We start from the raw sequence: 14774 nt of genomic DNA, 5'->3' as shown, positions 1-14774 counted from the left end.
GCGGGTACCCACGCCGGGTGGTCGCGGTCCACCCGGGGGACTTTGCAACAGCACCCGCATCACGCCAGCAATGCACCCCAAAATGCGGCCAAAAATATTGATGACATTTTTTATGCTCGTTTAGCAAGAGCACCTTATGTGTGCATGCAAGTGCACAGCCTCGCGCGACGGCACGGCCATGGTGTGGCCAGCGCTGTTTTAAATAGGTTATTAAATCACCCGGCGCTTTTTAAAGGGGGCAGCTGATATGTTGGCTCTCTGTAGTTTGTGTTTATCGAGATGATTAGGCAAGTGATAGATTTTGCCCCAAGGGGGAGAGGAGAGGCCTGTAGATACTAAAATGTTACGTCCTTGTTGCGGCTGCATGGTTGAGGAGCAGTCTGGTGTGCTATAAAGCTTTTAGTACTTCTGTAGACTATTTATTTAAGCTCTAGGGAGAAGCTTATGATTTCATTTCATTACTACTTCACTTGTAAAAGAAAGCAATATGGAATCCCATACTCTTTTTAAGCCTTCTGTCCATTTAACGTTAATGTCCATACCGAGACTGTTGGCTTCACAGCCCTGGGGAAAGCTACAGAGAGCAGAGAGTCGACCAGCTTCAAATGAAGTTATTATGGCAACTGAGTAGTTTCAGCTTGGGGAATATTTCGGAGCTCAATGCATAAGCAGCAGCCTCTCGTGTACCAGGAGCACATTTCTGTCGTGTCTGAAACGCGTGTAAAACAGTAAGGTCAGTATTCAGGATCCTACCCAAGGCCGAGCCTGGGATGGTGCAAATGCTTGTTTACTGCTGTAAGTACTTGGGGAGTGAGGCTGCAGGTATGCGATCTCTCCCGTCTCAGCCCTGCGCTGTGGAGAACACGAGGAATGCTCGTGTCCTAAGCTCTCTTCCATCAGTTTAGCTTAATTTGGATAATTGGTAGCTGCCTGGTGTTTGCGCAGGTAAATCAGGATGGAATCTTGGCCTTGAAGTGTTTAGGATGTGGATTTTCAGATGTGAAGCGAACTGGTACATAGAGGAGAGAGAAGAGGAGGATTGCAGGGTTACAGGTTGACTTGGCTGACAAAGGCTTGCAAAATCTAACGGCCAAAATTCCCTTACCTCTAGGCTTGGACACCAGCTGACACCTCCATTCGGTTTTTGCCACCCGTCTTACCCAAACTATTCCCCGTAAACCTGTGTGTTTCTGAGGGGTGTGAGGCTCTGTGCCTCAGTCCTCCTCACTGCCTGATCACCCTTGTACGTGGGCACTTCTTTCCCCTTGCAAGGCTGGAGCAGCGGGACTGTTCCCGCGTTGCAGTATGGACGGGTGCAGAGGCCACGATGCACCTCAGGTCCTGCAGCACTGTGGTAAGGACCATGGGGTTGCATGCTGTCCTCCTGAGCCCTAAGGCAGGTGTCTTCAGCCCTCAGTTGACATTTCTCACCTGCCAAGGCCTGCAATGTGTGTCCTTTTGGAAACGCCCAGAGGTAGGTGCATGCTTCTGGACAGCAGCGCTAGCTGGGCTTTGTTATCGGACTGTGCTCTGACTGCAGTCACCCCCTGGAAGGGATTAATCACCCCGCTGGTGTGCCAGGCCGTTATCAGTCCTGATGGGGCTGGAGGAGAAAGGCTGGGACATGTCCCAAAGCATACCCACGTTGTTTGTGAGCCCGGTGGCTTTTCCTCCCGACATTGATATTTGTCTTGACAGAAGTAGCCAGAGACCTTAACCCCTGGCTGGGTGCGTGTTGAGTGAAGCCCTGCTGTTTCCTTTTGTCTCTGGCCTGCTGCAAATTACCCTCCTGGCTCAGCTGTATGTCTGTTGGCTCCGATATCCAGGCTCAGCCAGCGGCTAATCCTGAGTGTTCCCCCGAGAGGCAGGCAGAAGGACCCTGGTGTGCAGGTGTGGGGTAACTGGCTTCTATATAGCTTTTATCCCCTTCCTCCCTCCTGCAGAGGCTGGGGAGATGCCTGGGCAAATTTCAATATGGTTAGCTCTTGAGGACGTATCTCGTCTAACACTGTGCTCTGCTCTATTAGTAAATGGAGTGCATTACCCCAGGGGAAAAGGAGAGTGAGCTCACAATGGGAAAGGAAAGGCCTTTGGAGCAATGGAGCTGATGCTACTAGCCATCCCGGTCTCTTCTGCTGCCTGCCCTTAGCAGGCCAGGGGAGAGGGAGGCAGGGTGGCCTTGCAGATGACCGTGCTCTTCAAGAATCTCCTGCTATACAGTTTGACACTGTCTCTGGGTCCTTGGGAACCTGGGACAGGCTCCTGGCACTGTGTTTCAGCAGTGCCCTTTCTGTCTAGAGTGGGACATGTGACAGTCCAATACGAAAGGCAGAAATGATGCCATCAGTGACACCCACAATAGCACCTGACCCAAAATAGCTTCCTAGAAAAAAACAGGGAGGCTGATTAGGTTAGACAAGCCTGAAAGAGAGCAAGATGTCCAGCTGACGATTGACAGGTGTAGGTCTGTGAGCAGGGGCTATAAATCCCACTGGTGAGCTCTCCAGCCATCCTTTAGGGAAAGGGAAACAGCTGCAGGGAGCACTCGGGACCTGCCTTCAGTGAACCATGGGGCTCAGTGATCAGGAATGGCAGCAGGTCCTGACCATCTGGGGAAAGGTGGAGTCCGACCTCCCTGGCCATGGGCATGCAGTTTTAATGAGGTAGGCAAGAAGCTTTGGTTCTAAGCGTAAAGCTAAGAGCTTTTGATGAGAGACCAAGGAAGGTGTATATTTAGTATGGGGGCTTGTCTTTGGCAGTGTGTATTTCAACAGGCTGTTTTCTTTGTTATAGGGTGGTGGTTTTCCCATTGCTACAGTTTCTGGGTTAAAAATTACTCACTGTGCAAAGTGGCTGTGCTTCTGTCTCTCTGTCTGTCTACGGGTGCAGGAGTAGGCCACTGCCGCTTTCAAAAGATGGTGGGTCTTTGTCATTCCCTCTGCCTGACCTGTTGGCAAAGGTCTGCTTTGGATCCTCATTGCCCAAGCACTGCAGCAAGAAATGCTGGAGTCAATCGTGTGTCCTGGGCCTTTAGATGCTCTGCAGCAAGGATGTGGGGAGGCAGAGAAAGAGAGGAGAGGAAAATCACCTCTGTGACAATTTTCTCAGAATCTCTGATTTCAGTAAAATTAACTGTGAATTACCGGAGTGTTTCCCTCTCCCCACCTTAGTCTCACCTGGCAGAGCCCTGCCCATCTTGCTTTTCTGGCCAGAAACCTGGGTGGTAACACTTGTCCACTTCCTGATGATGAATTTGAGGTCTGGGTGTGAAACGAGGCACATCCTTCTCCTTGCTTCCCTCCTCCATGATTCTGGGGTCAGAGTGGGAGAGCTTGCGAGGTCTCCATCTGAGAGGACCCCTGCCCCCATGCTGTCCTTGCAGTGCTGGTCCCCCGAGAGGGGAACACCCCAGGCACCAGCAGCAAGTCACAGAAATGCAACCTGGAAGGGACCTTAGGGCTGCAGAGTGGGAAATGACACTGGGTGGGCATTGGATCCTGCCTGTCCTTAAAGACCAGCAGGGATGGAGACTTTGAGGAGACTCTCCACATCTCGCCCTCAGCCTGTGCTCAGTACGATGTGCTGGAAGGGTACGGAGAGCAGTGGGGATATGGCACTCACTTGGGGGATTTCCTAGCTTAAGCATGGCTAAAGGAAGGAACCCACACTATCGGGCAAATCCACTGTCCATTCAAAGCTTTTTTCAAGGACAAACCAAAGCACGGGGCTGTTTTATTTACCTTCTTTATCATGGCCCAGTTCAGCTGCCATTTGAAGTGGAGGGAGGGATCGGGGCAGCCAGGTGGCAATGTGATGGCTCTCTGCTGATGCAGTCCAGAGCAGGCATGCTGGAGGGGTAGCAGGAACCTTAGCCCTCCCCACCAGTCCATCTCTGTGAGGTGGCTACTTTGGTTCTGGATCTGCCATAAGACAGTAAAAGCAGTTTCCAATGGAAAACGTAATACCATTTTTCTTACAGGTATCGTAGGGCATTAAATAAATAGATGACACCCCACTTCCCCGTGACTTTGTGCTACCCAGCCAATCCAGGTTGTTTCTTGTTCCTTCAAGGGGTTTCTGAGGGAGGGGAGAGACAGGGGAAGCCCAGCAGATCTCGCTTAGTTTAGAAATGTGTCCAAGTGTGCATTGTTAAAGACTTCTTAGGTAGATGTTATATCCTGGGAATATGTTTAGAAAACACTGATTCAACTGGAAGTTTTCCAAAGGAAACAAAAAAATACTCAGAAGAATTTTCAAGAGTCTCGGGAGTATATCATCTTTGGCAGACACGATTCAGCCATAGCCAGACACGATGGAGGGAGATTTTTAGAAATAACTCCATCTCATTTTAGGGTGCAAGGTTTTTTCATGTCTCTGGGTGGGACACAACCTGTGTCATGGAAAGATACAGGAAAAAATGAAAGGCCAATGGTGGTGTGCTCAGCACGTGGTAGAGTACAGAAATCCTTTGGAGACCTTTGAAATGAAACGCCGGCAAAGACTGGTCATTCATTTACAGAATATTTTTGCTGCAGAACAGTTTGTGTTTTCCATGTGCTTGAGGTATTTGTTAGTGTAGTTTAACCTATACTTACATCATACAGTGGAGAGCCTGGCCCTCATGGCAACATACTTAGGAGGAATGTCCAGTTCTAGGCGGGATGCAAGCCCCAGTAGTCCCAGCACCAGCACCCTCCTGAGGGCAGAGCAAGCGTGCAACGACTGTACCATGAAAGGGAGGCTGGTTTCTCTGCTGAGGTCCTGGGCTGGAGCACCAGACACTGCTGCAGGTAACTTGGGTGAGCCACTTCACGGATGTGAGCTGTAGGGCTGTAAAGACAGACATTGCTTTTGCTGGTGCTTCAACTAGTTGGATTATGCCCATCAGAGGGTGTAATACCTGAAAATAAACTTGTGCAAGGGAGCTGATGTCTCTCAACACCTAATTATTAGACTGCTCCTAATAATGAGGACAGGCAGTGTCCCCTTTTCACCTTGTCTCTAGGACTCTGGCAGGGAAAAGAGTGAAATTCCCCACTAGTTTGACTGCCAGTGGTGTCTGCATCCTGTCTCCTAGGAAATGCAGCAGGGAGGAAGCAGGGGGGACAACACTAGCCTGTCTTTTAGCCACCCTTCCACGTTCTTGTTTTCATTTCCATTTCGGGATCAGAGTACCTATGTATAGCACTGCATGGCATGGCACCAGCATGCCTGAAGGCCCCGCGCTCTTGTTACCCACTTGCTCCCAAGGACTCTCTGAGGTGCCGCGGTTCCCAATGGAGGAACCACACTGCTGGCAGCTGGGCTGAGCTGGGAGGTGGGAAAAAAGGGCAGGAACCAAATTCCTCCATGTCTGCAATCATAGGGTGGGGGCACAGTAAGATCTCCCATCCAGCTGATGTTCAAGAACACCAGAGCCCCAAGTATGAGGGACCTGAGGCTGGGGGCTGCTCCTTTTTTTTTTGTGTGTGGGAAGCCTCTAGAACTCTCCTTTCCTGGTCAATGCAGAAATGGGCTGGGAAGAGGGTCCTGGTGAGAGCCAGGGGTCTACAGGTTGGCTCCTCAGCAATAGTAAGTCAATGAAGACAGGTGGTTTTGTTTGGTTTTGTTTTTCCTTCAGATGAATGCAAGAACTCACCTCTCAGTACCGTGACCACCCTTGGCTCTTGTCTCTATCTTAATACAGTTGACATTAACCCAGGGGACTGGTACCAAAGAGTTAGCAGAGCTATATAAAAAAATATAGACACTTGCTCTGTCGCTCTAGTTGGACATGTTAAGGGCAGTGCCTCTGTCACAGCCAGAGGGAATGGAAAAAGACAGTAGTGATCATGTCAGGACATGTGTAAGAGGATGGGATTAAAATAGATACAATACTCAAAGGGAGGTATGTCAGGAGCTTCTGCTCTCCAAAGACAAGAGGCTTTTTATCATTTGTTAACGATAAAAAAGCAGCCTGTACAAAATAAATAGAAAGGAAACTTCTGCACACAGAGTGTCATAAGGTTGTGGAACAACCTACCAGAGGAAAGATGAAAAACACTTAAAGCGGATTCAGAGTAAGGTCAGATGCTTTCCTGGCTTATATACATGCTGAAAGGAGTGACTGTGAATGGTGGTAGTTTGGAAAGGATCTAAAGAGTCAGAGTTCCCAGGTTAAAGCAGCCTCTACTAGCAGGGACTAGCTAAGAGCTTTCTTTGAGGAGGGAAGTGGGTTATCACACCTTTGCCTGTCCATATACTCTGAAATACCTGGAGCAGCTGGACCTCAGCTCTGGTCTGGATGACAGCTCTCTCAAGTCTCACAAGTCCCTCTACTTTTGTCCACAGACTCTTTCAAGACCACCCTGAGACCTTGGATCGCTTTGAAAAGTTCAAAGGCCTGAAGACCCCTGATCAGATGAAGGGCTCTGAAGATCTGAAGAAACATGGAGTTACCGTCCTTACCCAGCTGGGCAAAATCCTGAAGCAGAAGGGTAATCATGAGTCAGAGTTGAAGCCCCTGGCTCAAACCCATGCGACCAAGCACAAAATCCCTGTCAAATATCTGGAGGTATGGAAAACGGCAGGCAATCTTGGTGTCTGATATGTAGTGGATGTGTGCAAGACAGCTATGTGAGAGTTGTGCTTTTATTTACTGATGGCTAGTTGGACTTCAGTGAGCTCTCCCTCAAGTCCGAGGTTTCTGTGTATAGGCAGGAGGAGGCACAGAAGGGCTCATGGTATGCAAATGGTATGTGAATATCCAAGTTTAGATTTCCCATTCCAAACACCACATGCAGTCTGAGCAACCCTTGACAATAATAAACCAGCCCATGCAGCCTCTGCATGCCTGGGAAACTACATTACATAAGAACTGTCAGTGGCTGGACACGAGGGATGTACAAATTTAGAGTAAGCCCTGGAGGATCCATTGGAGACTAAGACCCACAAAACTAAGTGTTGTACAAACACAGGGCATGAATTTTCAGCCTTAATGGATGAGGCAGACAAAGAGTGGGAAGGGCCATGGTCTACTCAAGGTCATGAAACAGATCAGCGTCAGAGCTAGGAATAGAGCCCAGTTCTTCTGCCCAGCCCAGGCTCCTTGCAAGCTAGACCTCACTGTTTCTCCAGAGACAGCAAGAAGGGCTACTGAATTAGCTCGGGGATATTTCCAGGCTCTGCAACCTATTTCTTAGTCTAGCTTTTCTGAAAATAAACCTTGACTGTCCCTTCTGTTTTTCTCTCTCTCTTTCCTTCCTCACAGTTCATTTCTGAAGTCATTATCAAGGTCATTGCTGAAAAACACTCTGCAGACTTTGGGGCTGATTCCCAGGCTGCGATGAAGAAGGCCCTGGAGCTGTTCCGAAATGATATGGCCAGCAAGTACAAGGAGTTCGGTTTCCAGGGTTAGCACGTACGCACAGAGGGACACGATGATGGAGGCCTGCCCATGCATCTTAGAGTAGCTTCCCCAGCACTGTTTTGGACATCTCACAATTGGCCATCCAAGATGTGTGGGAAAGCTTTGATGAGAGGCCAAGAGTCACTCCAGGCAGCGCAGAGGCACTCAGAGTGATATCCGTGATAAACCATTGTTTCCTGGCTTCATATATAAAAGAGAAATAATCTGCTTTCTTAGGATAAATAATGTAAGGGGTTATCTGTGAGCTTCTACCTATCCCTATCCTCTTTTTCTTTCCCCCTCCCCAAAACCCAGTCTCATCCGAGAGGGGAATGGCATGGCAAGAGAAGAAGGGATGTGGAGGAACAAGGGGAATGTTGAGGAGTGTGGTGAATGAGAGGGTGAAGGGATGACTCAAATGGTATGAAAGTGATGTCAGGATGGGAAGCAGAGGCACAGTGTCCCATTCCTCCCACAGGTGAGACTGTTAGCAGGTTACTGTGGACAGCTTACCTTGCTTTGTGGGGGTGAACACAGCCAGTCAGTCTCCAGGATCTGCCATCTTGGAAACTTGCATTAGCTGCTAAACTCATGTTAGCAAAACTATAAAGAGCAGAACTCCCTGAGATCTGTAGGTTTCTGGCAGCCGCCGCTATGCATCCGAAGTTCTGTTGCACTGGGAAGTAAAGTATGTGTTTCTCAGAAAATAAAAATTCCCGCACCAGTGTTGTGTGTTTGCTCCTGGCTTTACAGGCACTCCAGCGAGAAGTGGAAGAGATGGAGGAAGCGGAAAGGTGTTTTGCATACGTATCCAGCTGCACTGCAACGTGCGGTGCCAGTCCATGATTTGAGCAGCACATGGCATCTGTCTGAGCCGGGGGACTCGGGGCACTCAGATGTCACCACGGGGTCATGACCTGGTTACTGGACTTCATAACACAAAATAGCAGCCTAGACTCAGCTGGAACTGAGAGAAATGCTCCCTGACTAAAGGCCACGGCCACTGCTGCGCAGCGGGGGGACATGGTGAGGGAAGGCCCTTTGCGTATTTACGGGCAGGTAGCATGCGCAAGCAGCCTCGCGTCCCAGCAGCAGCTCCTTCCAGGCAATGGAAAGCAGGGCTCCTTAGCCCAGGAGGAAGGTTGCAATGGTAGCGTATGCTCTTAAGACCCAAGCTTCGGTCTCCGTACCATTTTGCAGTTTTGTTGGGGTGTCTCTGTGGTGCATACTGCACTGTGTATACAAACATAAATGGATGTCCCATGGGGGAACTTAAGAGACAGACACAGAGCAGCAAGGAGCCTACCTCTGCCCGTTGCCCTCTCCCCATCCTGGTACCACAGTGAGGTACAAGTGACCTGATTTTACTGAAGTGGGGGAGAGGCTGAGGGCCACATTGTGCCTAAGGCTGCCCAAGGGTTAGTCAGAAATGGTTGGAGCCTGAAAAGGGTTTTTGAGTGCAAAGCTTTGACCTGACACCCAGGTTCGCAGCAGACTAGCTGACTCTTCGGGAATTGTGCAGTTTCTCTGGCTGGACCTAGTCAGAGTGGCAGTCATACCCCACAGTGAGCACTGGCGTTCTCATTCACTCCTCTTCCTCCATCCCCATCATGTTTTAGGGACATGGTTTAGTGGGCATGGTGGTGTTGGGTTAACAGTTGGACTTGATGATCTTAGAGGTCTTTTCCAACCTTAATGATTCTATGATCATCCAGCTCAGGGCCTCAGTAGTAGGGTGCTGCATGGATGAGCAGCGTGCTGTCTTTCTGTATATTTGCACAGGGTCGAGAGCATTCATGGCAGGGTTACATCTTGGCACAGCAGCGGGATGCTACACAGGCAAGCAGCTGGGTCATGGCTAGGGGAAATGCGTGGAGTCGACATGGCTGCTCTTTTCTGGTATGGAGAAAGTAATGCGCCTTATCTCACAGAGATAGTGTGAGGGCAAGCATGAGAAAGAAAAATGAGGTGGGTCTGGTTCAAAGCACTCCCTGTGTGCAATGGAGACAGAGGAGGAGCCACCATCTCCCTTAGAAATCAATCCTGAACCAGCGTGATGTGCTGTGTCTTTGGTCAGGGCAAAGGCCACAAAATTTCAGTCTCTGAAAGGTGAAGGAATGAATTCCTTCCCAGAACAGAGCATCTCTGATTTCTTGCTCTTTACAAATCCTCACTTTGCCTCTGGGAGCTTGCTTGGGGTTTCAACCTTTCAGAGAGGGTCTCAAAAGCATATGCAGTCACCTAGATGAAGTTACAGCCAGGTGGTCCCTGGCTTAAGCAACTTGCTTCATCTGACTCCAGTCTAGTCTGTCTGGCTTTGCGGGGAGGGCAACCTATTTAATTAAGGTCTAGGATTGCCTGTCCAACACAATAAGATTTCCGGACAACAGGCTCTGCTTTAGGATTAAAAGCTCTGCTATGGCAGCTGCCTCTGTCAGTCTGAGTGGGACTGGAGTTGTCTCTAGATATTTTTATGTAGGGCAACGTGGTGGAGGAGGGAGGGTCTGTGTATATGTTGTGCCTAGCTACTGGTTATTAGGTACCTGGAATAAATATTGGTCCATTGGGAGCACTGACCTTTCGCTCTGCCTGCCTTATCCCCCTGTGTCAGTGCACTAGGGACCATCCTTAAACATGTGCTGGTCAGATGTGGGGCCTGATGTAGGTTTTCCAGTTGTGCATACGGCCCAGTGAAGATGTGCAAACTGAGATGAACCAGCAAGTTCAGATACCAATAACAGTGGAGCTATCTCGAGCAGGCTCAGTGGGTTGGGATGCTTGTGGTGAAATCCATGTGTTTGCACCTTTGCTGCTCTGGGTACTGAGCATGCCCTTGGCTGCAGTCCTGACATAGTGTACCGATAAATGTAATTCCCACACAGTGAGTCTATAAAGCTCCTGCAACAGCCCCTGCTTTAGGGACAGGGGAAGTTTCCCGGAGGAAAGGGAATGTGGGGAAAGGGTTTTTCTGCTCCATGCTATATTGATTCAGCATCTGTTTTGGAGTCACCCTTTCCACTGTGCTACTAGCACATGTAGCTTTTCTGGTTCATGTATGGGACAAAGTCCCTTGGTGGAGATAAACCATATCAGTGTAAGCCCAGAAATTTTCCTGCCTCCTTTCCAGGAATAGCTTTACATAAGGAGGATGGGTCCCAGAGGCTTGTGCCCAGCCCTCATCCCCGTTAGCACCGTTTCGTGTCACATAGACGTTCCTGGTCACATGAAGGGATGTAGATTGTGTGGCTGCCAGCCTTGCTCCAGCACGTACACACTGACTACAGCCAGGTGAGGCTTATGGCTGTCCTATGCTTTCCACGCACTCCTGCCATTTCTTTTATGCTAATAATGCTGTTTCTGGCAGCAAATGGGTTATACACCGGCATCCACCCTTAGGTTGAAAAACATCCTTGCTGCTTTGCACTTGACATACTATTCTTCTCCCACTGCCACGGTTTCCATTGCATGGCAGAGCTCCCCGTGGCACTGAGCCAGTGACCTGTCTGCATTCTCTCAGGCTTCGGTGTCAGACACCGGAGACTCATCAGGATCGCAGACGCAGGGAGCAGGACCTTGCTTCCCAGGTCAAATGAGCCAGTCGGCCCCAGACAGGGTGCAACAATACTGCAGGCTGCGCTCCCTGTCCCCCTTGTCTTTACTTCTGCCTGCTGATCCTGCCTGGCTCCAATACACCTGGCAACATCAAGTGGCATCAAGGAGCAAGTGCTGGGGACCATACTATTAATCCTGTGATCTGTCTCTCGGTCACCTCAGTGGGAGAAAGGGATGGGGCTCCAGTGACTAATTATGTTAAATATTTAGCACATTAGCATGCAGCTTGTGGCATTCTTCATGTTTGCATCTCCCTGCAGGGCTAACGTGAGGAAAGGGCAGGGAAGTTTCCAATCCACACCATAGTCACTGAACAGATATGTCTGGTTTCTGGGTAATGAAGCACAGACAGTGCCTAAAGGATGTAATGTCTATATGGCACTGTAGTTTAATAAGGAGACTCAGATGCTCACCTATACCACGTTTTCAGATGAGGATTATTTTTGTCATGATCCCTACATTTTCTGCCACCTGGCCAAAATCTGTCCCGTATGTTATGCCACTGAAGAAAAGAAACAAGTGGTGGAGCCAGGTGTTTCTTTGATGTAGACTGGCTTGCCCATAACATTTTTTTCCAGAAATTGCATTGCATCAGAGCATGTCCTCCACTTTCCTGGATTCATTCCTCCATTTGCTCAAGGCTGCATCATTGCTTGTTCAGGCTGTACAGGGCTTAACAGTCAGAGTCTGTGCTGCTTCTCAGACTGAGCACACACACACATATGGATATCTATACACAAGCACCAGATTCCCAATACACACCATCAGGAAAGCCCCTCTGTCCAAATTCCTGTGTGCTTGTGTGCTGGTTCTTCATCTGAGAGGACGATATACATTAGTTCTCACATTGTGCTTAAATGAAGTGTGGCCATAAAACCAAGTTTTTCTAAGGTCTAACCAAGTGAGAAGACAAACTGTGCAAAGACATGGCACCTGGAGAGTACTGGTAAGTAATAGAGTGTTAAATTTCATGAGTGTGCTGGCAGAGTCAAGGAAGCCACCTGGAACTACATTAAATGAAAAGAGAAATCCCAATCAGCCTTTTTTATCCAACAGGCTAATAAATGAGCATTTATGAACATGAAAGAGTCACAACAATGCTGCCTTTCTGACCAGCACATAAATCCCTCCCTCCCTTGTTTTCGTAGGCACAACAAGCCCATCCCCAAGTCCTGTGACTTCTATAAAATCCTTATCCAAATGTCAGTAAAGGTGACCTTGTGGCTTTTTAAGGCAGTACTTTATAGTCACTTGGCTGCACTGTACCAAAGTCCTTTCCCAGTTTGGCTTTCATGCCCTGTAAATACACAAACAGAACAGGCTGCCTCCACCTTACCCCCAGCCCTTTAGAGGCCACTCGTGGTAAGCTATGGCAGAGGCAGCTCTGGGGCTCTGTTGGGCAAGGCACATGCTGGCACAGGCCATACTAGTGTGGCTAGTAGCTGGATGGACAAGGCAATGTGTATTTAGGATGAGGAGGGTATTGGAGTCTTGGTCCCTCCCACCATGTCCCACGCACCTCATGCTGAAAGAAACAGCAGTTCAGCTGGCCGAATGGTCACTTAGGTTATGCCCATGCAAATGCAAATGCAAGTGCTGCGAGGTCAGTGGGGACAGCCTAGATGTGAGGCTATTCCACTTCATTTAAGGCACTGGCTCAGATACATGTCATGGGGCTGTGGGGCTGGTTTACTGGATTTGCCCAGAGCTGGTGAGAGGAGGCTGTTGCTGGTATGGCTACCCTGCAATCCAGCAGTATACATCATCCCAAAACAGTTTTCCAGTTAACTACCTCAGGTATTAAAAAAGAGTGCAACACAGATACTCTTGTCCAGGAATTTGTGAATTTACCCAGGTTGTAGGGCTGAGAAGGGGGCTGTAGCTATACTGTTATTGATATTCAAGAAGGCTACTTTAAAGCTAATACTGGCATGTATATCTTAGCTGCAGCCTTATGTTTGGAGTCAAGCTTAAAGAAAATTATGCCGGTTTCCCGTTTCCCTTTTCCCCTCTGCAAGGAAAGCTTGGTATGATTGCAGCTGCTGGGTGCCTGATCTTATTTTAGATCGTCCTTAAAGCAGGTTCAAATGTTCCAGTGACAGAATAGCTTTGGGTGGAAGATCTTCTGGATTATTAGCACTTAATTCTCTATGTCTCCATGCTTAACTTGTGGATCTCCTGTTGCTTCCCAGTGTGTATAAGTAATGGTGCTTTTATTCATTGAAGTTTTTCTATTTCTTCTGTCCTCCTCCAACATGTCTATCTGTTTCCTTCTTCAAGTTAAATTCCAGCATCCAAACTCTCACCAAAGGGGTGGAAAATTCCTGGAGCTGATACGCTTATTAAGATCTGGGATTGCTCTGCCCAGGGCTTGCATGACAGCAGGCTTGTCCTCTTGGCTCTTGGTGAGCTTTTGGGTTATCTGGAGAGTTAGCTGATATGGTGTCTGTATTTTTTCACTCACCTCTCAGCTGGACGAATAATCTGGTGCCCTTTGAGGGATGTAGTATATCATGGATTAACTGTGAGTTTGTTGGGGAGAAAGGAGAAAAAACCCAACAGAGTCTTGCCTAAATCAGCCAAACTGTGTCCCTGCAAAGTCTGTGGGACAGCCAGCGCTGAGCAAAGAGTTTGTACCAGACATGCTCAGACAAGCTGTACAGAGATGGAGGAAAAGCAGGCAGGGCATGCCATGTGCCATGCTTGCAGTTACCCACCTCTGAGGGCAGATGGATCTGTGGGGTCGGCAAGGAAGAATGAAAAAAGAACTGCAGGTCAGAAATGGAGAAACAATGGCCTTCCCCCAAAGGCTATTTACTGCTATCAGTGCTGCTGAAGAGCAATAGCATCATTCTGACAATCACTCTGCTGTAATGCAATGGAGGGAGTTTCCTAACATGAGCTGGTAATCTGCATGCTTTTGTATGAGAAGAAAGATGGACTTGGAGTTTTCTCATGGTGCTAGCACTATGGATGTGGTGCTTTCACGAAGATGGCCCATAAATCATGAGAAAGAAACTTTTTGTGCATTTTGGTTTTGCCTTGATAATAGCACGTATTGTTAACCCAGCTAATCCCCCAGCTAATTTCAGCATGTCTCGTTTAAACTGCTGTCCCTATGTCTTTTGCCATGTTCCCTCTACAGCTAGAATGATCCCTCAGTGCATAAAGTCATCAATTTTTTTCTTTCCAGTTAAAATCCTCTGTCCCAAAATGGAGTTCTTTGTAACAGTCACAAATTGCTAGCTCATAACAACAAGAATGATCTTTAACATATTTCCTACTATGGTTTTTCTAGTTCAGCTATAGTGTAGCTTCCTTGTCTGTTTTAAATCAGAAACTTGTTGACTGTGAGTGTCATCTGGGACAAGCTCTGTTCTGATGTTTAATGGTAATTAAAAGAACTCTGTTTCATCCAGTTTAATATTCTCAGTCTATAAAATGCACTATCTGAAACAGCACCCTTCTTTCAACATGCCTGAGTTATTTGCCATACTGTTTTTACCCTAGACCTTAGTTAAAGACCTATCTGTGCTTTTCATCTGTAGTACTGTGCAATTAGCCCCATTTTACAGAGGGTAAACTGAGGCAGAGCCAGGCACCAGCATGTCCACTGTTTCATGCTTCAGTCATCCAGCTGTCCACTAGGCCAGGCTGCCGACTGCATGACAGAGGATAATTGTGAGCTTCTTGTGTAGGAAGACATGTGAAGTTGTGCCATCTGCCAGTAAGCAGTTCTTGCTTTGATGTGGTTGCATTTCAGCAGTTGTCAAAG

General features: G+C 48.3%; 1 protein-coding gene across 1 annotated transcript; it reads left to right on the top strand.

The window, feature by feature from the left end:
- The first annotated feature begins 2511 nt into the window (after positions 1-2511).
- On the top strand, positions 2512-7626 carry MB (myoglobin). Its single transcript, XM_009577450.1, has 3 exons — positions 2512-2663; positions 6331-6553; positions 7250-7626. The coding sequence occupies exons 1-3, from the start codon at positions 2569-2571 to the stop codon at positions 7394-7396; spliced, it is 465 nt and encodes a 154-aa protein (XP_009575745.1). The 5' UTR covers positions 2512-2568; the 3' UTR covers positions 7397-7626.
- The last annotated feature ends 7148 nt before the right edge of the window (positions 7627-14774 follow it).

This window comes from Fulmarus glacialis, unplaced genomic scaffold, assembly GCF_000690835.1.
Source record: "Fulmarus glacialis isolate BGI_N327 unplaced genomic scaffold, ASM69083v1 scaffold11295, whole genome shotgun sequence".
In the NCBI taxonomy this organism is placed as follows: Eukaryota; Metazoa; Chordata; class Aves; order Procellariiformes; family Procellariidae; genus Fulmarus; species Fulmarus glacialis.
The sequence above is the reverse complement of the archived record's forward strand: the minus strand, read 5'-3'. Positions and strand labels throughout refer to the sequence as shown.